Genomic DNA, 23,914 nt, shown 5'->3' with positions numbered 1-23,914 from the left:
GCTTTTTGTTGAGGCGAGACGCCATCATGTCCACCTGTGGCCTTTCCCAACGGTGTACAATCATTTGGAAGACTTCTGGATGAAGTCCCCACTCTCCCGGGTGGAGGTCGTGTCTTCTGAGAAAGTCTGCTTCTCAGTTGTCCACTCCGGGAATGAACACTGCTGACAGTGCTAACACATGATTTTCCGCCCATCGGAGAATCCTTGTGGCTTCTGCCATCGCCATCCTGCTTCTTGTGCTGCCCTGTCGGTTTACATGAGCGACCGCCGTGATGTTGTCTGACTGGATCAGCACCGGCCGGTGTTGAAGCAGGGGTCTAGCCTGACTTAGGGCATTGTAAATGGCCCTTAGTTCCAGAATATTTATGTGTAGGGAAGTCTCCTGACTTTTCCATAGCCTTGGAAGTTTCTTCCCTGTGTGACTGCCCCCCAGCCTCGAAGGCTGGCATCCGTGGTCACCAGGACCCAGTCCTGTATGCCGAATCTGCGGCCCCCTAGAAGATGAGCACTCTGCAGCCACCACAACAGCGACACCCTGGCCCTTGGAGACAGGGCTATCCGCCGATGCATCTGAAGATGCGACCCGGACCACTTGTCCAACAGATCCCACTGGAAGATCCTTGCATGGGACCTGGCGAATGGAATTTCTTCGTAAGAAGCTACCATCTTTCCCAGGGCTCGCGTGCATTGATGCACCGACACCTGTATTTGTATTAGGAGGTCTCTGTCTAGAGACGACAACTCCTTGGACTTCTCCTCCGGGAGAAACCCTTTTTATCCTGTTCTGTGTCCAGAACCATACCCAGGAACAGTAGACGCATCGTAGGAACCAGCTGCGACTTTGGAATATTCAGAATCCAGCCGTGCTGTTGTAGCACTTCCCGAGATAGTCCTACTCCGACGAACAACTGCTCCCTGGACCTCGCCTTTATAAGGAGATCGTCCAAGTACGGGATAATTATTTCGGCCATTACCTTGGTAAATACCTCGGTGCCGGGGACAGACCAACGGCAACGTCTGGAATTGGTAATGACAATCCTGTACCACAATTTTGAGGTACTCCTGGTGAAGAGGGTAAATAGGGACATGCAGGTAAGCATCCTTGATGTCCAGTGATACCATGAAATTCTCCAGGCTTGCAATAATCGCCCTGAGCAATTCCATTTTGAACTTGAACCTTCGTATATAAGTGTTCAAGGATTTCAATTTTAGAATGGGTCTCACCGAACCGTCTGGTTTCGGTACCACAACATTTTGGAATAGTAACCCCGGCCTTGTTGAAGGAGGGGTACCTTGATTTCACCTGCTGGAAGTACAGCTTGTGAATTGCCGTCAGTACTACCTTTCTCCGAGGGCAGCAGACAAGGCTGATGTGAGGTAACGGCGAGGGGGAGTCGCCTCGAACTCCAGCCTTTATCCCTGTGATACTACTTGCAGAACCTAGGGATCCACCTGTGGGCAAGCCCACTGGTCCCTGAAGTTCCCGAAACACGCCCCCACCGCACCTGTCTCCACCTGTGGAGCCCCAGCGTCATGCGGTGGACTCAGAGGAAGCGGGGGAAGATTTTTGATCCTGGGAACTGGCTGTCTGGTGCAGCTTTTTCCTTCTTCCCTTGTCTCTGTGCAGAAAGGAAGCGCCTTTGACCCGCTTGCTTTTCTGAAGCCGAAAGGACTGTACCTGAAAATACGGTGCTTTCTTAGGCTGTGAGGAAACCTGAGGTAAAAAATTTTCTTCCCAGCTGTTGCTGTGGATACGAGGTCCCAGAGACCATCCCCAAACAATTCCTCACCCTTATAAGGCAGAATCTCCATGTGCCTTTTAAAGGCAGCATCACTTGTCCACTGCCGGGTTTCTAATACCCTCCTGGCAGAATGGACATTGCATTAATACTGGATGCCAGCCGGCAAATATCCCTCTGTGCATCCTTCATATATAAGACTACGTCTTTAATATGCTCTATGTTAGCAAAATATTATCCCTGCCTAGGGTATTAATATTATCTGACAGGGTATCAGACCACGCTGCAGCAGCACTATTTATGCTGAGGCAATTGCAGGTCTCAGTATAGAACCTGAGTGTATATATACAGACTTCAGGATAGCCTCCTGCTTTTTATCAGCAGACTCCTTCAAGGTGGCCGTATCCTAAGACGGCAGTGCCACCTTTTTTGACAAACGTGTGAGCGCCTTATCCACCCTAGGGGATATCTCCCAACGTGACCTATCCTCTGGCGGGAAAGGGTACGCCATCAGTAACTTTTTAGAAATTACCAGTTTCTTATCGGGGGAACCCACGCTTCTTCACACACTTCATTCACTCATCTGATGGGGGAACAAAACACTGGCTGCTTTTTCTCCCCAAACATAAAACCCCTTTTATGTGGTACTTGGGTTCATGTCAGAAATGTGTAACACATTTTTCATTGCCGAGATCATGTAACGGATGTTCCTAGTGGATTGTGTATATATCTTAACCTCGTCGACACTGGAGTCAGACTCCGTGTCGACATCTGTGTCTGCCATCTGAGGTAACGGGCGTTTTTTGAGCCCCTGATGGCCTTTGAGACGCCTGGGCAGGCGCGGGCTGAGAAGCCGGCTGTCCCACAGCTGTTACGTCATCCAGCCTTTTATGTAAGGAGTTGACATTGTCAGTTAATACCTTCCACCTATCCATCCACTCTGGTGTCGGCCCCACACGGGGCGACATCCCATTTATCGGCCTCTGCTCCGCCTCCACTTAACCTTCCTCATCCAACATGTCACAGCCAACATGACACAGCCGTACCGACACACCGCACACACACAGGGAATGCTCTGACTGAGGACAGGACCCCACAAAGTCCTTTGGGGAGACAGAGAGAGAGTATGCCAGCACACACCAGAGCGCTATATAATGCAGGGATTAACACTATAACTGAGTGATTTTTTCCCCCCAATAGCTGCTTGTATACATATATTGCGCCTAAATTTAGTGCCCCCCCTCTCTTTTTAACCCTTTGAGCCTGAAAACTACAGGGGAGAGCCTGGGGAGCTGTCTTCCAGCTGCACTGTGAAGAAAAAATGGCGCCAGTGTGCGGAGGGAGATAGCCCCACCCCTTTTCGGCTGACTTTTCTCCCGCTTTTTTATGGATTCTGGCAGGGGTAATTTATCACATATATAGCCCTGGGACTATATATTGTGATGATTTGCCAGCCAAGGTGTCTTATATTGCCCTCAGGGCGCCCCCCCCCAGCGCCCTGCACCCATCAGTGACCGGAGTGTGAGGTGTGCATGAGGAGCAATGGCGCACAGCTGCAGTGCTGTGCGCTACCTTGTTGAAGACAGAAGTCTTCTGCCGCCGATTTTCCGGAACACTTCTTGCTTCTGGCTCTGTAAGGGGGCCGGCGGCGCGGCTCCGGGAACGAACACCAAGGTCGGGTCCTGCGGTCGATCCCTCTGGAGCTAATGGTGTCCAGTAGCCTAAGAAGCCCAAACTACCACCTGTTAGGTAGGTTCGCTTCTTCTCCCCTTAGTCCCTCGCTGCAGTGAGTCTGTTGCCAGCAGATCTCACTGTAAAATAAAAAACTTAAAATATAATTTCTTTCTAGGAGCTCAGGAGAGCCCCTACTGTGCATCCAGCTCAGCCGGGCACAAGATTCTAACTGAGGTCTGGAGGAGGGTCATAGTGGGAGGAGCCAGTGCACACCAGGTAGTCCTAAAGCTTTCTTTAGTTGTGCCCAGTCTCCTGCGGAGCCGCTATTCCCCATGGTCCTTACGGAGTCCCAGCATCCACTTAGGACGTCAGAGAAATACCAGTTTGACCTTTAAATCTAGCAGTTGGTGTCTGTGTGGTTATTTCATAGTGATAAGCTAGCTAAGTTATAAATGTTAAGTGTGGCAGAATAAAGTCATGGGTGACTTAGGCAGGCAGAGATCCGCATAGTCTCGAAGCCACATAAGCACCCGGAATTTTTGTGACATTTGGTGAGGATAGGCAGGGCTAGCCTTAGTGATGGACAGTGGTGGTCAGGTGACCTAGGGTGCCTATTAGGGATGGGTAGGAGGAGTATATGCAGGGGTATATAGTCCTGGTGTAGGCAGCCATCTTCCTCTTGCCTGTTTTTCTTCGGATGCCCTCCCATCCGCCCTTTAATTTTTTATTTTTTTTTTGCTTTCGGTTCGCTTTTCGGACCTTTTTTCCATTTCTAGCAGGCTTTGATAGCCAGATGGGCGGAAAGTCGCTACCAGCCAGCGGTCAAAGTTACATAAGTGGTCACTGTGGGGCACCCCCTTTTGATAGAACAGCGAGTGTGTCCTCCCCTTGCGGGTGGACTACGGATGTTCTCGTGCGGGTTCGTCCATGGCTCTGCTAGAGTAAGGGGGGTGAGTCCTGCACAGTGCGGGTTATGTTAAGGAGGCGGTTGTGAGTCACCTCCTAGTTTTATTGGTTTATTATAGTTGCCTGGTGCTGGTAAGTTGGTAGCGCCTTTTCTCGCCATCCTCCAATATTTAGTTTAAATGACAGGTCATCAAACAATAAATACCAGTTTGACCTTTAAATCTAGCCGTTGGTGTCTGTGTGGTTATTCCATAGTGATAAGCTAGCTAAGTTATAAATGTTAAGTGTGTCAGAATAAAGTCATGGGTGACTTATGGCTCTTGTGTAAACACCAGCACGGATAGGTAAGGCAGTGAGAGCACTGGAGCATGAGGCAAACCAATTAATCAACATTTCACCCTACAGTCATGACCTACATGAAGCAAGAGCTTTAACAATAAGGTATATCTTCCAGAACACTGACGCAATGTGAGCTCTGCACCAGTAATAAGAGGATTTTTGGTACTTACCAATAAATCCATTTCTCTGAATCCACTCAGGTACACTGGAACTCTTCAAACAGCTGGGGTGTGTAGTATGCAGACCGGAGGTGGCACAATCTAAATAAAAAATGTACGCACAGCTGGCTCCTCCCCCCTTCACGCCCCCTAAATCCCTCAGTTTGAAAAATTTTACAGAGAGAAGAGGGAACATGGAAACTAAGGTCCTATGGAAGGAACCAACCGTAGCAACAAGTCAAACAGCAACCAAGAACCATTAATATAATAATGAAAAAAACTTTTGCATTAAAATTTAACAAGAACAAGCAGATTGGCAGCACCGAGGCGGGCGTCCATTGTCCCCGAGTGGATTCAGAGAAATGGATTTATCAGTAAGTACAGAAATCCTCTTTTCTCTTTCATCCACTAGGGGACACTGGAACTCTCCAAACAGCTGGGGACGTCCCAAAGGTACTCCCATGGGCGGGAGTGCTGTCCGAAGCCTGCAGAACCAAATATCCAAACCTGGTATCCCTCGATGCAAACGTTTCAAACATGTAGAATCGAGTGAACGTGTGTGCTAATAACCACGTTGCAGCTCTACAAAGTTGGGAAGTGGAGGCTCCTCTAGTCGCCGCCCATGAAGCATCCACTGATCTGGTGGTATGAGCACTTACCCGAAATGGGACCCTCTTACCACTAGAGATTTAAGCCTGTTTAATGGTAAATCGTATCCATCTGGCTAGAGTCTGCTTTTGAAGCCGGCCAACTCTTCTTTGGCCCATCATACAGAAAAAACGTGTCAGACTTCCTAATAGAGGCTGTAGCCTGTACGTAAATCCTTAAAGCTCTGACCACTTCCAATGAAAAATCCCCTTCTGCAAATCCTTCGAAGGAGGGGTCCACAATGGGTTGGTTAATGTGTAAACCCGAAACCACCCTAGGGGAGAACTGCTTTTGTACGAAGCGCCGCTCTGTCCTCGTGAAAAACAAGGAAGGGACTTTTACACGACAGAGCTCCTAACTCTGAAACCCTTCTTGCTGATGCCAAAGCTAGGAGCAGGGTAACCTTCCAGGATATGTATTTAAGATCTACCTTCTCCAAAGGCTCAAAAACTGCCGACTTCAAAAATGTGAGCACTAAATTTAGACGTGGCCGTGTGAGAACGAAAAGTTGGTTGTATCCTCAGCACGCCTTGTAAAAATGTCTGAACCTCCTGTAGGGACGTCAGACGTTGTTGGAAAAGAATAGAGGGGGCCGATGCTTGTACCTTCAAGGATCCCAACCTCAAACCTCCATCTAAACCATTCTGGAGAAATCGTAACAGTCATTGAGGCGGAACTCTCTGGAATTCCAACCCTCAGACTGACACCAGTCCATGTACTTCTTCCATATTCTATAGTAATATGTCGTGGTGACTGGCTTCCTTGCCGTTAACATAGTGGGGATAGCCGATTTCGGAATACCCCTCTCTCTTAGAATCCTGGTCTCAAGAACCACGCCGTCAAACATAGACGGTTCAGGTCTGGGTGAAAGAATGGGCCTTGTCCCCCCTCTGCAGCAGTTTCCAAGTGTCTTTCACCAGGAGTCCCCTCAGGTCCGAGTACCAACTTCTGCGAGGCCAGTCTGGTGCTATTAAAATCACGCACATAGGCAAATGCAGGGGGGTTTCCGGTTGCCTGGAAACCCCTCTCCTCTTGGCCAGCGACTCAGATTATGACAACAATAGCAATAGAATATAATACGATTACTAGAGCTGCCGGCACAACATGTAGTTTAACGGACATGCCCAGTGGTAGCAGCTTCTTCTATCAAGTTTGCTGTGTGTGTGGATTTGAAGTAGCTGCCAGGAAGAAGAGACAGGCGTCTTACAATGAGGTGGAAGAATGTGTGCTTAGAAAGTGCAGTTCTATCTCCTACTGGTTCTCTAATGTTTGTGTATTTATTCATTATGGAATATTTAACCTTTACCTGACCACTTATTTTATTTATATAAGTTAAATATGTTTGATACAGCCTATAATATAGACAATATATAGTGTTAAATATTAATACTGTATTCAATACAGTATTCAGTGTATAAAAAGACCAATGTGTACATTACTGTCCAGGGTTGGTACTAGGTACTTCTACTGCTTGCCAAAACTCCCGCACTTGCTCCAATATTCCGCAGAGCATGAGATTATGGATTGTATTTGGAAACCCCCCTCTAGAAATCCTGCGTTTGCCACTGACCCACGCTCTTTCCTGTTTCACCTCTTTTAACACTCTCTGTAACAGGGGAACGGCGGAAAGATGTACACCAAATCATATGTCCAGGGAATAGTCAGCGCGTCCACCGCCTCTGCTGCTGGATCCTGTGTCCTGGCCACATACTTCGGTAACTGATGGTTGTTTCGAGAGGCCATTAGGTCTATTTGCGGTAGGCCCCACCATCGTACTACTGCATCGAAAACCTGTGGGTGTAGAGACCACTCCCCTGCATATCTTGGCAACAGAGAGTCTGCTTCCCAATTTTCCACTCCTGGAATGAAGACTGCTGACAGGATTATGTTGCGCTTTTTTGTCCAAGACAGGATCTTTGTGGCCTCCTTTACAGCCACGCGGCTTTTTGTTCCTCCCTGACGGTTTATGTAGGCCGTTGCCGTCACATTGTCCGACTTGTACTCTCACGTGTTGAGCCCTCACTAGATCTTCCGCCAGAAGAAGAGCATTGTAAATAGCTCTTAGTTCCAGAATATTTATCGGAAGACTGTTCTCCTGTGGTGACCATCTTCCCTGAACCTGATGGTCTTCCAGTACTGCTCTCAGACTGGCATCTGTTGTCAGAATCTTCCAATCCCAGATTCCAAACCTCTTTCTCTCCGCGAGATTCTTGTGGACCAATCACCAAATCAATGAGGTCCTGGCCTGAGGTGATAAGCGAATCCTTCGGTGGAGAAGCCAATGCATACATGCCCCCTAAGCAATCGGATTCAGCTGAAAAGGTCTGGAATGAAGCCTACCATACTGGATCACTTTAAAGGATGCTACCATCTTTCCAAGAAGCTTTTACACAAAGATGTGGAGAGACCGCCTGGTTCTGCAGAACCTGACGTACCATTTCCTTGATGTCTCGAATCTTGTCTTCCGGGAGAAACACCTTCAGATGTATCGTTTCTATAATGAGGCCGAGGAATTGAATCTTCTGCGTTGGTTGTAGGTTGGATTTTTTGACATTCACAATCCAGCCGTGTCGAATCAGAAACTGATGAGTGGTCCGAGCATCTCGGATGAACTGGTCCTGAGAGGGAGCCTTGATCAGAAGGTCGTCCACGACCATGACTGCCATGATCTTTGTGAATATTCTCTGGGCTGATGATAGACTGAATGGTAGGGTTCTGAACTGGTAGTGATTGTTGACCACTGCTAACCTAAAATAGGCTTGGTGTGGGGTCCAAATTGGAACATGAATGTACGCATCCTTTATGTCCATGGACACATGTACTCTTCTTGTTCCAGTCCCGCAATTACCGACTGTATTGACTCCATCTTGAACCTGTAAACATTCAGGAACTGATTTAAAAATGTTAAATTGAGGATTGGCCTGACAGACCCATCGGGTTATGGCACTATAAAAAGATTTGCATAAAATCCCGTCCCTCTATGAGAAGTCGGGATAGGCATAATTACTTCCGGTCTGAAGTAACTTTTGAATCGCCGTATCTAATGCCTTCGCTTTCTGAGGACACCGAGGAAGACCTGTTGCAAAAAACTGACTGTGAGGGCGGTTTAGAAAATCTATTTGTATCCCTGGGAGATGATATTGTTGAGCCAGACTTCTGGTGAGGTATTTGCCCAGGTGACCTGGAACCCTTCCAACCGTGCGCCCACCATAAGAGACCCAAGGTGAGCTGGGAGACAGTCATGCCACGGTCTTGTCAGCGGGTTTAAGGTCCTGCTTTCTGGTTGTGGTCTGGCCAAAACCTCTTCCTCTAGCTCAAAAGGATTGAGACCTAAAGGAATTGGACACCGAACCAGAATAATTTCTTCTGATCGGTTGCAAGGTTTTAGGATACGCGGTAGGTAGAAAAGTAGATTTCCTTGCTGTTACCTGTGAAATCCACTTGTCTAATTCCGGTCCAAATAAAGTCTCCTCTACTGCCTACTTGGAATCAGAATCCACTTGCCATTCTCTGAGCCACAGAATCCGTCTAGCTGACACAGCCAAAGCTGAGATGCGCAACGCTATTCTGCTAGCATCCTTTGTGGCTTGGCAAACGTATGTAGCCGACTCACGGATATGTTCCGCTAGTCTATCTCCTCTTATCCGCTTTCTTCCTCTACAGCCTGAACAATCTGACCAGCCCATGTCATAATAGCCTTGGTCACCCATGCACTAATAAAAGTCTGTGCGATGCTCCAGCAGCCACAAAAATACGATCAGACACATCTTTTAGTGTAGTCACGTTTGGTATCGGCAAAACTGTCTTTGTTGACAGTCTAGCCAGACAGGCGTCCACAATGGGCGGAACCTCCCACTTGGACATGACACTTTTGGGTAGTGGGTAATTAGCCGTAAACTTCTTTGGATTTTGGAAGCGTTTATCCGGTTGCCTTCATGCTTCTCCCAAGTGATCTTGGACAGTTTGAGGAATTGGAAAAAACACTGTTTGCGGATTTTGAGACTCAAAATAAATCAAAAACCTCAGGTTCCTTAACTACTTCTTCCTTGAAGTTAAGGACCTGTTTTACCTCCTCAATAAGGGAGACTAATCCCTTAACCTCAGCGTCCTCCTCCTGAGGACTGACATCCATGATTTGCTCCACTGACTCTCCCTCCTACTCGTCCTCTATGAGACCCTCCTCCAACTCTTCCCGTAGGAGAGGGAGTGGTCTCTTTACTACTTTACGCACATTCTTTTCTGTTTATTCGGGCGGTGTAATTCTAATTAGATATTCCTCCATAGTCTTGGCAAACCCTGCTGCCCATTCTAAATGCTGCTTGCGGAATTCCGCCATTTCTTTAGAAATATCTGCCAGGGCACTTTCCCATGACCCGGACGGACCACTGCTCCCAGGTTGAGTATCCATTCCCAAACATGTGTCGCACACCCCAGAGCTGCCAACATTAGTGCTCTTTTTACCACATTTAGAGCATACATAGCAAGTTTTTGTGGTCTTGGTTGGTGCTTTTGACATGTTAAAAACACACACACGCACACCACTCAGCAGTGCTTTCTCCCTATTAGAATAGGAAGAGAAAGACCGTAAGAATATAGGGAGCAAAAAGAACTTGGAGTCACACAGCTGGAATTACATTGTAAAAAAAAAAAATTAACCAGCCTGACGTTTGCGACCCTCCACCAACTGATAATACAGCTTGAGTTGACTGGGTCGGTAAATCTGTTGCTCCACCTCCGCAGGACCTGTCAGCAGTGTACCTTGGAAGATAAAACATATTAGGCTAAATGTAATAGGGTGCAATTTCGGAAACAGTGCGATTTTTACAGCAAATTTGCACATTTTCAGAAAATCGCAAATGTAATAGCTTGCGATTTTGTTTGTACGCTGATGATACTCAAATCTACCTATCCTCCCCAGATTTATCACCATCTGTATTGGCTCGTGTCACTGGATGCCTGTCTGCCATTTCATCTTGGATGTCATCTCGCCACCTCAAACTCAACATTTCCAAAACAGAATTAATTATTTTCTCACCAGCTAAGGGTAGTTACCAACCTGATATCTCCATAACTGTTGACAATGCAACTATCCACCCTACCCCACAAGCTCTCTGCCTAGGTGTCAGCCTTGATTCTGACCTGTCCTTTGTTCCACACATTCAATCTGTCTCTAAACCATGTTACACGCACCTTAAAACCATATCCAAAATATGCCCTTATCTTACACAAGACACTGCAAAAACTCTGATCCATGCACTCATCATCTCCCTCATTGATTATTGTAATAGTCTCCTTACTGGTCTTCCCAAACATAGGCTATCACCACTTCAATCCATTTTAAATGCAGCTGCGAGGCTAATCTTCCTCGCCAGACGTTCTTCGTCTGCTGATCCGCTCTGTCAGTCCCTCCATTGGTTACCGGTATTCTACCGTGTCAAATATAAAATACTTTTACTTACATACAAGGCTATCAACCAAACTGCACCATCATACATCTCCTCACTCATCTCAAAATATCTCCCTACCAGACCTCTCCGCTCTGCACAAGATCTGCGTCTCTCATCCAGATGTATTACCTGTTCCCACTCAAAATTACAGGACTTTACCCGGGCTTCACCCACTCTGTGGAATGCCCTCCCACACACAATAAGACTCACTTCTAGTCTCCAACCCTTTAAACGTTCCCTAAAAACTCATCCCTTCAGACAAGCCTATCAAATTCCAGACCCACCCACATAACCTTCAATGCTTCCCTATCCAGTTACATCTTCTCTGTACAGTCCACATAACCTCACATATTTTGTCTTCCAACATTGCTGGGTGATCATATCATACAACCCACTAAGAACCTAGCAATCTGGTGGACCATTATGTAACAGGTAGCATCTATCCTTGTGTATCAATGCCTATTTCCCTATAGATTGTAAGCTTGTGAGCAGGGCCTTCCTGCCTCTATGTCTGTCTGTCTTTGCCCAGTTTTGTTCTGTAACTGTTGTTCTAATTGTAAAGAGCAACGGAATATGTTGCGCTATATAAGAAACTGCTAATAAATAAATACATTTTTATCTAATAACAGTTTGGGCCGAGCCAACCTATCTGAAAGGGGGGCTAAGGTTCCGGGGTGTAAGAGATTCAAGGATCCCGTCTCTCGGGAGATTACAGAGCAGCAGACGCTGAATGTGTACTATCACTGAGACGCAGGAGCTGAGTGTGTACTATTACTGAGGCGCAGCACTAGTACAGCAGTTAGATGAAGGGCAGTAAGGCAACCGTTCCTCCCTGCATACTAATTTAATTCCCAGCAGCAGTAGAAATACTTCAGCCGCGTTAGTGTGAGAGCGCTTTAGCTGGGAGCCGTTGGGGTCGCCGCTGGGGGAGAGGAGACCCGGCGGCTTGGCCGTATAGGACGCAGCTGGGGCTGTCGGGCCACTCACGGGACCAGATATTATGGAGAGGCGGTATGATCAGGGGAGAAGGGCAGGTAGAACCGCTGATCAGATTACCGGGTGCGGGAGGCAGTGGAGAGTCTCCACGCTGACAGAGGGTGGCAGGTGAAGCTGTGATGCGACAATAAAAATGTAGTGGCGGCCATTTTGTTTTTTAGTGTAGGCGTGCAGCTTGAGCGGGCTTTCCTCTCCGAGGGGAGGATATAGGCAAAGGTCAGTCACAGAAGGAGTAGAATAAGAGTATATGATACCTAGCAGTAGATGAGCGCTGAAACTCCATATTGGTATTTCTGGCGATGTTAGTCTACAAAGCTCTGCTGCTGAAATCTCTCTGAATATAATTGATCTAAGACGATAGACTAGATGATTTTTTACAAAAAAAATCGCAAATGTGATAGGGTGCGAATTTTAAGGTTAAAACGGAATTTGCATGCGATTATTTGCGGTTTTTAGTAAAAGAAACATGCAATTTTTAGTGATAAAAACGTGGATTTTAGGTCATGTTTTTATTACTTAGTCAGAAGCATGCACAGATCACTGAGATCCGTGCATGCTTCTGTCTGCAAAAGTACAGAAAGTGTAAAAAAAAAAAAAAAATTACGTGCAGGTCCCCCCCAAAAGCATAACCAGCCTCGGGCTCTTTGAGCCGGTCCTGGTTGCAGAAATACAGGGGAAAAATTGATTGGGGGTTCCCCGTATTTAAACAACTAGCACCGGACTCTTGGACCGGTCCTGGTTCCAAAAATACGGGTGACAAAAAAAAGTAGGAGTCCCCCATATTTTTAAAACCAGCACCTTTAGCCAGGGAGGTGATGCCGCAGCCGGGGGACACTTTTATATAGGTCCCTGCGGCCAAAGCATCACTCCCCCCAACTAGTCACCCCTGGCTGGGGTTCCCTGGTGGAGTGGGGACCCCTTAAATCAAGGGGTTTCCCCCCCCCCCCCCCCCCAGGCACCCAAGACCACCCATCCCTGGGCGGTGGATGGGGGGGCTGATAGCCAAAATTTTGTAAAAATAAAGAATATTGGGGGTCATTCTGAGTTGATCGTTCGCTAGCAGTTTTTAGCAGCCATGCAAACGCATTGTCGCCGCCCACCGGGGAGTGTATTTTAGCTTTGCAGAAGTGTGAACGCTTGTGCAGCAGAGCGCCTACCCTGTAGTTACTCTTCGTGTGCGCTGATTCTAACGACGGATGGACGGCTTTTCACGTCACACATCCGCCCAGCGAACACCCAGCCACGCCTGATTTTTTCTTCCACGCGTTTTTCTAAGCACTCCCTGAAAACGGTCAGTTGACACCCAGAAACTCCCACTTTCTGTCAGTCTCCTTGCAGCCGGCTGTGCGATTGGAATCGTCGCTAGAACCAGTGCAAAACCACAATGGACTTTGTACCCGTACGACGCGCATGCGCATTGCGGAGCAGTTTTTTTTCACTGATCACTACGCAGCAAACAACAGCAGCTAGAGATCAACTTGGAATGACCCCCATTGTCTTTTGGTGTTGCAAGCCTCCCCCGCTTGCTGGTACTTGGATAACCACAAGTACCAGCATGCAAAGAAATAACGGGCCCGCTGGTACCTGTAGTTCCACAACAAAAGAGATACCCAAATAAAAACACAATACACACCGTGAAAGTACAACTTTATCACCGTGAAAACACAGTGAAAGTTTAACACTGTGAAAGTATAAGTAGATCGGTCCTCTTCAGTCCATGTAGGCATCCACAGGGTTAATAAAATAAAAAAAACGGAAAGACCGGTCCACGCGATGGAACCACTCTCCCCGAATGTCGGGACCCCCCATGACTCCTGCCACTAGAGGACCCGGCAGCCAATCAGGGAGCGCCACTTCATAGCGCTCTCCTGATTGGCTGTGCGCTTCTGGGCTGTCAGTCAGGCGGAGTGCACCAGCTATAATGGAGGATCGCGATCCTCCATTATACTCTATGGTTGGAACTTTGTGGTCTGCGGCTAACCACGAGGTTAATTGAGGTCACTCTTATGGGACATATTCTTTATTTTTACACAAATTTGGCTATCAGACCCCCATCCACCGCCCAGGGATGGGGGGGGGGGACAGCCTCGGGCTTCACCCCTGGCCCTTGGGTGCCTGGAGGGGCAGGACCCCTTGATTTCAGTGGTCCCCACTCCCCCAGGGAACCCCGGCCAGGGATGACTAGTTATATAAAAGTGCCCCCCGGCTGCGGCATCACCTCCCTGGCTAGTGGATCCCGGTGCTGGTTTAAAAAATACGGGGGACCCCTACTTTTGTCCCTCGTATTTCTGGAACTGGGACAGGTCCAGAGTCCGGTGCTGGACCCCAGTCAATTTTTCCCCCCTGTATTTTTGCAACCAGGACCGGCTCAAAGAGCCTGAGGCTGGTTATGCTTTTGGGGGGGGGACCTGCACATTGTTTTTTTTTATTTTTAACACTTTCTTTACTGTTCCATACAGAAGCATGCACGGATCACACTGATCTGTGCATGCTTCTCCAAAAATCGCTAGTCTAAACGTGGTCTATTATTCTGGCGAATTTTGGTAAGATTGTGTGTGCAAGTGAAAAAATCGCATCCTATTACATTTGCGCTTTTCATTGTTTTCAATGGGAAAACATCTGGATGTGATTTTTCACTTGCGATTTTTGGTATATGTTCAAAACTTGAGTGTTGATACTTCATCTTCACTCAAATGAAGAGAAAGTGCCAGAGGGTTCAGGTAGGGAATTGAGCAGGTCACTGGCTGAGTTAGAGCATACCGTTTCATCTCGGATTTTATCAATCTTATCCTTGAAGTAGGAAGCAAGTTCTTGTGCACGGATAGTAGCTAGTGGGGGAGGTGAGGGAGAGTAAAGAAGTGATTTAAATGTATTAAACAGTCGCTTGGGGTTGGTGGCATGATAAGAGATGAGAGATTGGAAATATGTTTGTTTGGCAGTGTCCAGGGCCTGACGATAGGAGTGGTAGGTGGTCTTATATGTGAGAAAGTCACTTGGATTCTGAGATTTACGCCACTGACGTTCTACTTTACGTGACAGTTTTTGTAGGTGTCTTGTTGATTTAGAGTGCCACGGTTGGCATCTAAGCCTACGTGGAGTGTGATGGGTAGCTGGAGCCACTTCATCAAGGGCACTCTCTAGGGTCTGGTGCAGGTGGGATACTGCAGTGACAGGTGTGGTAAATGTAGAGATTGGTGAGAGGAGTTGTTGCAGAGAAGTGGAAAGTTGTTGAAAATTTATATTAAATTAATTCCTTAGTGGAGCAGGGGCTCCTTTTCTGTGCTGCACCTTCAGCACAATTTTTCTAACGGAGGGATTTAGGGAGCATGAAGGGGGAGGAGCCAGCTGTGCATACATTTTCTATTTATATTGCGCCACACCTCCGGTCTGCATACTTCGCACCCCAGCTGTTTGAAGAGTTCCAGTGTCCCCTAGTGGATGAAAGAGAAAAGTAAAAGCGCCCAGCTCGTGCTCAGAGGACCCTACAGATTTGCAGGAATCTGACAAACCCACCTGAAGAGGCGCGACAGGAGAGGGAAGGGCAGACTAAAGTAGGCTGAGCGCAATCAAGACTTGTGCGCCCATTATACTACCAACTGCGTCAGCACAATGTATGTAAAGAGAGAACATACAATCTCCCCTTTATCCTGTGCGCTAGTTATGCTTTTATCATTATGTAATGTGTCAAAAACTTCATCCTCCCATCCTCATAGTGTAATACAGACAACACGCAGAGTAAGATGTAGAACATAATGAAGGCCTTGGAAGGAATGCCATAAATAGCATCCTGATTTATTAATGAGCTGAGAGCTAATGCGCAGTGAGACAGAGAGCTGTGCCATCACCATCAACTCTGACTGCAGCTCACAGGAAGTAACAGGACAAGATACAGCTGCATTATCTCTGGGGCCTGTAAGTGCTGTCGGAGCACGTCTTAGAACACAGGTCACCTCCCAACCGCATTATCCAGCATGTCCCACAAGGGTACAATCGTTTACACAGAAATGCTCTCCACAGACAGTAATAGTACATCGGACACCTTGAGACGGCCATTTTGAGTACTGAATCATTATTTGGGATATCACCAAGACTCGTGACTCGGCACCGTGACTTGATAGGCCCCGTTTCTCATCACCGGCTCAGCCCACAAAATGGCCACCACCACGGTGTATAGGGGACGCTTACATTGTAAGTCAGCAGTGATACCCTGGGCCCACAGACATTTACAGTGTTATACATAAGTCAGGTACATACCATATGTTGACACCAATGAGGATAAACATGGAACAACAATAGCTGCAGCTGGAATAGAAAAATAAATAGCAATTACGGTAGGTTACAAGTATGTGACGTGGATTCCCATATGCTGCAAGTCAGAGGAGCCAGGGCTTTATTACATTTCCATTTCCAAGCTTTTATAAAAATCTCTTTCCACTTTCTCTCCAAGCTTTGATAAATCTCCCCCTAATAAGTGACAAATATATAGGTGGGCTTGCTATATTTGTCTGGTATCCGGACTCTGGGTCAACACCACTTAGGTTGACACCCAATAGGTCGACAGTGAATATGTCGACACTAGAAATATGTCGATGTGACCATTAGGTCGACATGAGTTTTTCATTTTATTCTTTTTTTTACTTTTTCCTACTTTACGATCCACGTGGACTATGATTGGGAATGGTCCCAGCGCAATGGTAGCAGGAGCGAGGCACCTTGCCCGAAGCATGGCGAGCCATGCGAGGGGACACAGTGCACTAATTGGGGTTCCTAGTCACTTTACGAAGAAAACAAACACACAAAAAAACCTGAAAAACTCACATCAATCTTTTTTCATGTCGACCTAATGGCCGTTTCAACCTATTTCTAGTGTCGACCTAACCACTGTCGACCTAGTGGGTGTCAACCTAGACATTGTCGACCCTGAGTCCCATAGCCGGTATTTCAGCTCCAACCACTACCCCCCCCCGGTGTAGCGAGATGAAATGTGGCAAAAGGGACCTGTTTTGCCGCCCAAACGGCACGTTTTGCGATCACGCCCATTAGTTTAGTCACGTTTAGCTGTTTATGCGGTTAAGCCATACACTAATGGGCGCAACAGGCGCGAAAAGCAGCATCAATTGAATATCGCCCCTGCAATCTCCCATCACTTGCGGCGATAATAATTGAATTCCCCCCAATGTCCTGCTAAATCTGACCAGGTTTGGTTACCATGGCTTTACATGACCTTTGACCTCCATACATCTGGCCTCTAAGCTGCTTTATGTTTGGCTTTCTGTATTGTTTGTGTGTATTTTGTTTGAAAACCTCCAATAAAGAATTCGCAATCAAAAAACATCTGACATGCATACCCCACAAACCATGTATAGAAGGCATTCCCAACCACTAACGGTGCAGGTTTAAGTGATGTCCAGGTTTAAGCAGAGATGGGTAAATCAAAATAACTCAAGTACTAATTAAGTCACCTGTGCTGAAACATGGCTATCACTAAAACCTGGACTGTTAGTGTTCCTTGAGGACAGAGGCTAGGAATGCCTGATGTATACAATAGGAGAGGAACTAAATGAGCAGGCAGGCGGTTATACAAGGTTACTCGCATTACACAACCGTCACAAACCAGTACACCCATCACTGGTGTGCATATTGAGGTCGGTTCCCCATATTGCTTCCTGCTGATACAGTAACATAGACAATAAATATGTTGCAGGGTAATGAGCAGTATATTTCCTGTGATGACATACGGACGTTTCATACAGGATTTCCTGGTAATAAAACAACTAAAAGCAACATAAAAAAAACACAATATGAAACATGATGCAGCTGATGTATAGTCTATAGTGCCCCCTACTGGCACTAAAGTAGAGCACACCAGAGCTGTAATACATTGCACACAAGGGAAGAAGAGGAAACAATAACATACGGGAAAATTACTTGCCTAACATGGTGGTTTGATAAAATAAGTTACGTTGCTGGCTCAATGGACCAGAATGAACAACAGGATCATAAATACCACGAAACAAACGGTGAAACAGAAAAACTCAGAGCAGCACTTGGCATGAGTTGTGAATTAGCGGGGCGTAGATAGGTGGCCCTCTGCCAAGTCCCAGTCACTATGTCAGTAGAACAACTGCTATGATAATAAGGCCACAGGATCAGGGAGGGAGGATGGAATCACTGAGGGGAACACATAATGCTTTTCAAAACAGGGTCTATGAGCAACTAATACTCCAGCACAACATGGACAATCCCAGACACTGGATATCAGGATTTTGGTACTTACCGATAAATCCCTTTCTCCGATTCCACAGGGGCCACTGGAGCGCAGGTACAATGGGGAGATAGTAGGCAGTAATTGGGAGCTGGCACTTTAAAACTCAAACACTGTGGCTAGCTCCTCCCCTACTATGTCCCCCCTCCAAGCCAGTCTACGTAAAACTGTGCCCGAGGAGAGCTGGAATAAACAAAGGTAGAGGAGGTTAACGCCGCCATGTAAACCAGGATAACACAAAGCAAACCTGGAACATAACCTAACAAAAAAAGGTTAACCTGAACCAAACAAGCAGTCACATAGTGATCTGCAAACCGTTAAGCAAAAAAGGAGGAAACAGTGCTGGGTGGGCGTCCAGTGGCCCCTGTGGAATCGGAGAAAGGGATTTATCGGTAAGTACCAAAATCCTGATTTCTCCTTCATCCACTAGGGGCCACTGGAGCGCAGTTACAATGGGGACGTCCCAGAGCTCCCAAAACGGGTGGGAGAGCGCTGAGAGTCCTGTAAAACCGCTCGGCCAAACTTCGATGCAGAGGCCGCAAAAGTGTCAAACTTGTAGAATTTGACAAACGTATGCCAGCCCGACCAAGTAGCCGCCCGACATAAAGTAGTCATGGAGACCCCACGGGCAGCCGCCCACGAAGGTCCCACAGAGCGCGTAGAGTGCGCTGAAATTGAAGATGGAGGTTCCAGAGAAGCTGCCAAATAAGCTTGTCTGATGGTCAGTCGAATCCATCGAGACAAAGTCTGCTTAGAAGCCGGCCAACCACGGCGAACAGCATCGTAGAGAACAAATAAGGAATCTGACTTCCGAATAGCTGAAGTCCTATCCACATAGATCTTGAGCGCCCTGACAACGTCCAATGATCTCGAATCCGGAGAGTCCACCGAGAGTGCCGAAACCACAAGCGGCTGATTGATGTGAAAATCAGACACCACCTTAGGTAGAAAAGACATACGAGTACGACGCTCGGCCCTATCCGCATGAAACACCAGGTAAGGAGACCTACAAGAGAGAGCCCCAAGTTCCGACACCCGTCTAGCTGAAGCCAGTGCCAGGAGAAGAACCACCTTCCAGGTGAGATATTTTATCTCCATTGATTCCAGGGGCTCAAACAATGAAGACTGCAGAAAAGAGAGGTCCAGATTGAGGTCCCATGGTGCTGTCGGAGGGCGGAAGGGAGGCTGTATTCGAAGAACCCCTTGAAAGAAAGTCTGAACTTCCGGCAGCAAGGCTAACTTTTTCTGGAAGAAAACCGAAAGAGCAGAGACCCGCACCTTTAGGGAACCCAGTCTTAGGCCTGCTGAAAAACCTGCCTGCAAAAAACAGAGAAGGCGGGCTAAGCGAAACACGGAAGGAGAAAATTCTCGACGTTCACACAAGGCTACATAAGCCTTCCAAATGTGGTAGTAGTGAGAAGAAGTGACTGACTTTCTAGCCCGAAGCATAGTAGGTATAACCGTACGAGGAATCCCCTTCCTTTTCAAGATGGCTGTCTCAACAGCCATGCCGTCAAACTAGCCTGCATAAGTCTGGATAAAGAAAAGGACCCTGTTGTAGAAGATCGTCTCGTAGTGGCAGGGGCCAAGGCTCGGTTACTGACAACAGGTGTAGGATGGAGTACCAAACCCTGCGTGGCCAATCCGGAGCCACCAGGAGGACCAGAGCGTTCTCTCTCTTGATGCGCTGCAGAACCCGCGGCAACAGCGGGAAAGGAGGAAAGAGGTAAACGAACCGGAAATTCCAAGGAGCCGTGAGGGCATCCACGCCCGCCTCCGCCGGGTCCCTCGTCCGAGAGTAATAAAGAGGCAACTGATGGTTCAGGCTGGACGCCATGAGGTCGATCTGTGGTTTTCCCCACCAGCGGACCAGTTGCCAAAACACCTGGGGATGTAGTGACCACTCTCCCGGGTGCATGTCCTGTCGGCTTAGATAATCGGCTTCCCAATTGTCCACTCCCGGAATGAATATCGCCGAGAAGGACAGAGCATACTTCTCTGCCCATAGCAGGATGTTGATGACCTCCCTCATCGCTGCACGGCTGCGAGTGCCGCCCTGACGGTTGATGTACGCCACCGTCGGGGCGTTGTCGGACTGAACTCTGACCGCTCGACCGCGTAGTAGGTGATGTGCCTGAAGCAGAGCATTGTACACCGCCCTTAGTTCAAGTATGTTTATGGGGAGAGCGGATTCGTGGATTGACCAGCGCCCCTGAATCCGATGTTCCAGGGTCACCGCCCCCCAGCCTCGCAGACTGGTGTCCGTGGTGAGGAGAGTCCAATCCCATACACCGAACCGCCTTCCTTCCAACAGACGTGTCGACTGGAGCCACCAGAGAAGCGACGACCGTGCCTTTGGAGATAGCGTCACCCTTTGATGAAGGAACAGATGAGATCCTGACCACTGATGTAAAAGATACAGCTGAAACGGTCAAGAGTGGAAGCGACCGTACGGAAGAGCTTCGAACGCTGCTACCATCTTTCCCAGAAGGCGAATGCACAGATACACTGACACCCAACGGTGTCGAAGAACCGACCTTACCAGTGTCTGCAGAGACTGGATCTTGTCCTGAGGAAGGAAAACCTTCTGACGGACCGTGTCGAGAATCATCCCCAGAAACAACAGCCGTTGTGAGGGGCATAAGTGAGACTTCAGGAAATTCAGGATCCACCCGTGTCGAATCAGAAGGTCCTGCGTCATCCGGATATTCTGAAGCAACAGTTCTGCCGAGCTTGCTTTTATTAGCAGATCGTCCAGATAGTAAACAATCGTCACACCCTACTTCCGAAGTAGGGCCATCTTGACCGCCATGACCTTTGTGAACACTCTCTGAGCAGAAGAGAGACCGAAAGGAAGGGCCCGGAACTGGAAATGAGCGTCCTGTATCGCGAACCAGAGAAAAGCCTGATGAGGAGGCCAAATGGGAACATGTAAGTATGCATCCTTGATGTCTAAGGACGCCAGAAACTCGTTTTTTTCCAACCCCGCAATAACAGACTGGAGGGACTCCATCTTGAACTTGAATACCCTCAAATCCGGTTTGAGATCCTTTAAGTTCAGGATTGGCCTGACCGGGCCGCCCGGCTTCAGTACGAGAAACAGGCTTGAGTAATAATAGCCCTGTTTCCGATGATGAGAGGGAACAGGGATCACCACCCTTGCGGATAGAAGCTTCTGGACCGCTGCCTGTAAGGCAACTCCTCGGTTGTCGGAAACTGGCAAACCCGTGGTAAAAAACCGCTGGGGCGGTCGTTCCTGAAAATCGAGCTTGTAACCGCAAGTGATTAGATCCCGGACCCAAGCGCCTGGACAAGACTGTACCCAGACCTCCTTGAAATCCCACAGACGAGCTCCCACCCTGTGATCTCCCAGGTGGGAGGGAAGCCCGTCATGCGGTGGTAGTGGTAGAGGACTTAACCTCTGACTGGGTTGAGGCTGCGGAACCTCTACCCCTACCGCTGCCTCTACCTCTATGGCCACGGAAGGTAGAAGCTCCTCCCCTGGCCTGGCCTCGAAACCTGGAAGGGGCACGAAAGGATCGAAAGGAGGGACCCCTATATGGCCTGCGAGTGGCTGGAGCAGCAGAAAGAAGATAAGTCGACTTACCACCGGTGGCCTGAGAGATCCAGGCATCCAGATCCTTACCAAACAGAACCTCACCTGTAAAGGGCAACGTTTCTGCTGCCCTTTTGGATTCCGTATCCGCTTGCCACTGCGGGAGCCAGAGAGCTCTGCGGGCCGCAATTGCTAAAGCAGAAATTCTAGCTCCGAGAATACATATGTCCTTGGACGCTTCGCAAAGATAAAGGGCTGATTCCGCCAACTGTATCAACTGATCCGCCGGCAATTCGTCACGAATTCCAGAGGACAAGTGCTCCGCCCAAGCCTCGATCGCCTTGTTGACCCAACAACCTATCTGCGCCGGGCAATGTAATACCCCCGCCGCCGAGTAAATAGTCTTCAAGGTGGATTCCAACTTCCTATCAGACGCCTCCTTAAGCGAAGTCGCTCCCGGAACCGGTAGGACCGTCTTTTTGGACAGATGAGACACCGAAGCACTCACTTACTCACCGCTATGCAGTGTGTGGAGGAGTGGCCCAAACACGCGCCGCACGCAGCGGTGTCCGGCCACATATACTTACTGCTACCGTGCTGTCGGAATCTTCAGCCGACGGAGCGGCCCCAACGCGCCGCACGCAGCGGTGTCCGGCCGGCTCCGGAGAGCTCAGTGTCTCCTTCAGCCGGGGTCCATCCCGAGCCGCACGCAGCTGCGATGGGACCCGGCCGGCAGCCTCCCGCGGTGCAGACTGGCAGTGGCAGAGCTGCCAGTCTGTGGATGTAAGTAAGAAAAAATAAATTCTTCATAGAAGACCCAAGTGAACCAGCTCCCTTGGGCACAAATTAAAGACTGGCTTGGAGGGGGGACATAGTAGGGGAGGAGCTAGCCACAGTGTGAGAATTTTAAAGTGCCAGCTCCCAATTACTGCCTACTATCTCCCCATTGTAACTGCGCTCCAGTGGCCCCTAGTGGATGAAGGAGAAAATAGCAATATTCAGACAGGTTTGGGTAAGATTTATCCAAGGAGACAACGGAGGTTAGGACCGAGGCTGTGTGTGGGACAAATGATTTATTCCTGGTTGATAAAATGCTAATTACATGTAAATAAATGGATGCATGCAGCCCTAGCCCTGAAATGCTAGCAGCGCTGTCAGTGATGTATACTCGCAGTGACAATAAATCACCATGTGCCGCCCCCAGTAATACTGGAGAACAGTTTCCCTCCCAGTATAGTGTACAGTACACACAGAGACATGATCCATCCCTGGCATATTCTGCAGCACTTTACAGAGAATAGTTGGCCGCTTACATCAGTCCCTGCCTCAGTGGAGCTTACAATCTACATTCCCTACCACATGTACACGCACATACACACTTGGGTTAATTGTTGTTGGACCCCATTAACCTACCAGTATATTTTTGGAGGAACCAGAGTGCCCGGAGGAAAAGCACGGGGAAAATAAACAAACTCAACACAGTTAGAGCTGTTGTGGGAATCCACAGTCGAATAGAACGAGGAGGATTGCTCCAGTGGTGTGGGGAAGGGGTAGCACAGGAGAAATCTAAGATTCCGGAGTAAGATGCGTTTACCAGAGAGGTGGTCACTGGCCGACAGGAGTAGACAGGAGGGAGAATGTATGGAAATGAGGTTGTAGATGTAGAGAAGAGTGCAGTTTGAGAGGGCCTTGTGCATGCAATGTAAACCATTACACCAACCACGCTTCCCAGGAATATATATTTCTCTATCTTTAAAAAAAAATGCTAAGCCTAAAATGAAAGATAGTTTAAAAATTAATGCTAAAGATAAAGTTGTGGACATGGGTGTTTGAAGGGGATGGGGGGTGGGGGGGGGCATTTTGTTGTGGCCATTGGTGGAGACATTTTTCTGGACTCCTAGACAACCTTAATCCTGCCACAGACAGCAAGTGTGAGCGTGACAGCAAATAGGTTTTCTAACAATAGGGCTAACTATAAATCAATGAGCCCAGGTGTCCTCATGAAGGGTTACAGCAATAGGTCTCCAGTATTACCAGCACAAACTACAAAGTAAACTGGATCTAACTGTGACTGATAGTATTAATTTATGTTATCGGGGTTCCATTATTGCTGCCTGACAAGGGACAGTAAATCAACTCTCACTTACCTTTTACTGGACTGCCCTATGCTTACAGGTTGTGCTGAG

The 23,914-nt window shown here is 48.1% G+C and overlaps 1 protein-coding gene across 3 annotated transcripts in view; it reads right to left on the bottom strand.

Moving 5' to 3' along the window:
- The window catches only part of MFSD10 (major facilitator superfamily domain containing 10), a 112,677-nt gene that overhangs the window by 10,537 nt on the left and 78,226 nt on the right, over positions 1-23,914 (bottom strand). For all 3 annotated transcript variants that reach the window (XM_063924418.1, XM_063924400.1, XM_063924409.1), the window contains one exon: positions 16,162-16,209. In XM_063924418.1, coding sequence (XP_063780488.1) covers positions 16,162-16,209 — 48 coding nt within the window. The remainder of the gene's footprint in view (positions 1-16,161; positions 16,210-23,914) is intronic.

This window comes from Pseudophryne corroboree, chromosome 1 (assembly GCF_028390025.1).
Source record: "Pseudophryne corroboree isolate aPseCor3 chromosome 1, aPseCor3.hap2, whole genome shotgun sequence".
In the NCBI taxonomy this organism is placed as follows: Eukaryota; Metazoa; Chordata; class Amphibia; order Anura; family Myobatrachidae; genus Pseudophryne; species Pseudophryne corroboree.
Note: the sequence above shows the minus strand (reverse complement) of the source record. Positions and strands in the feature narration are given on the sequence as shown.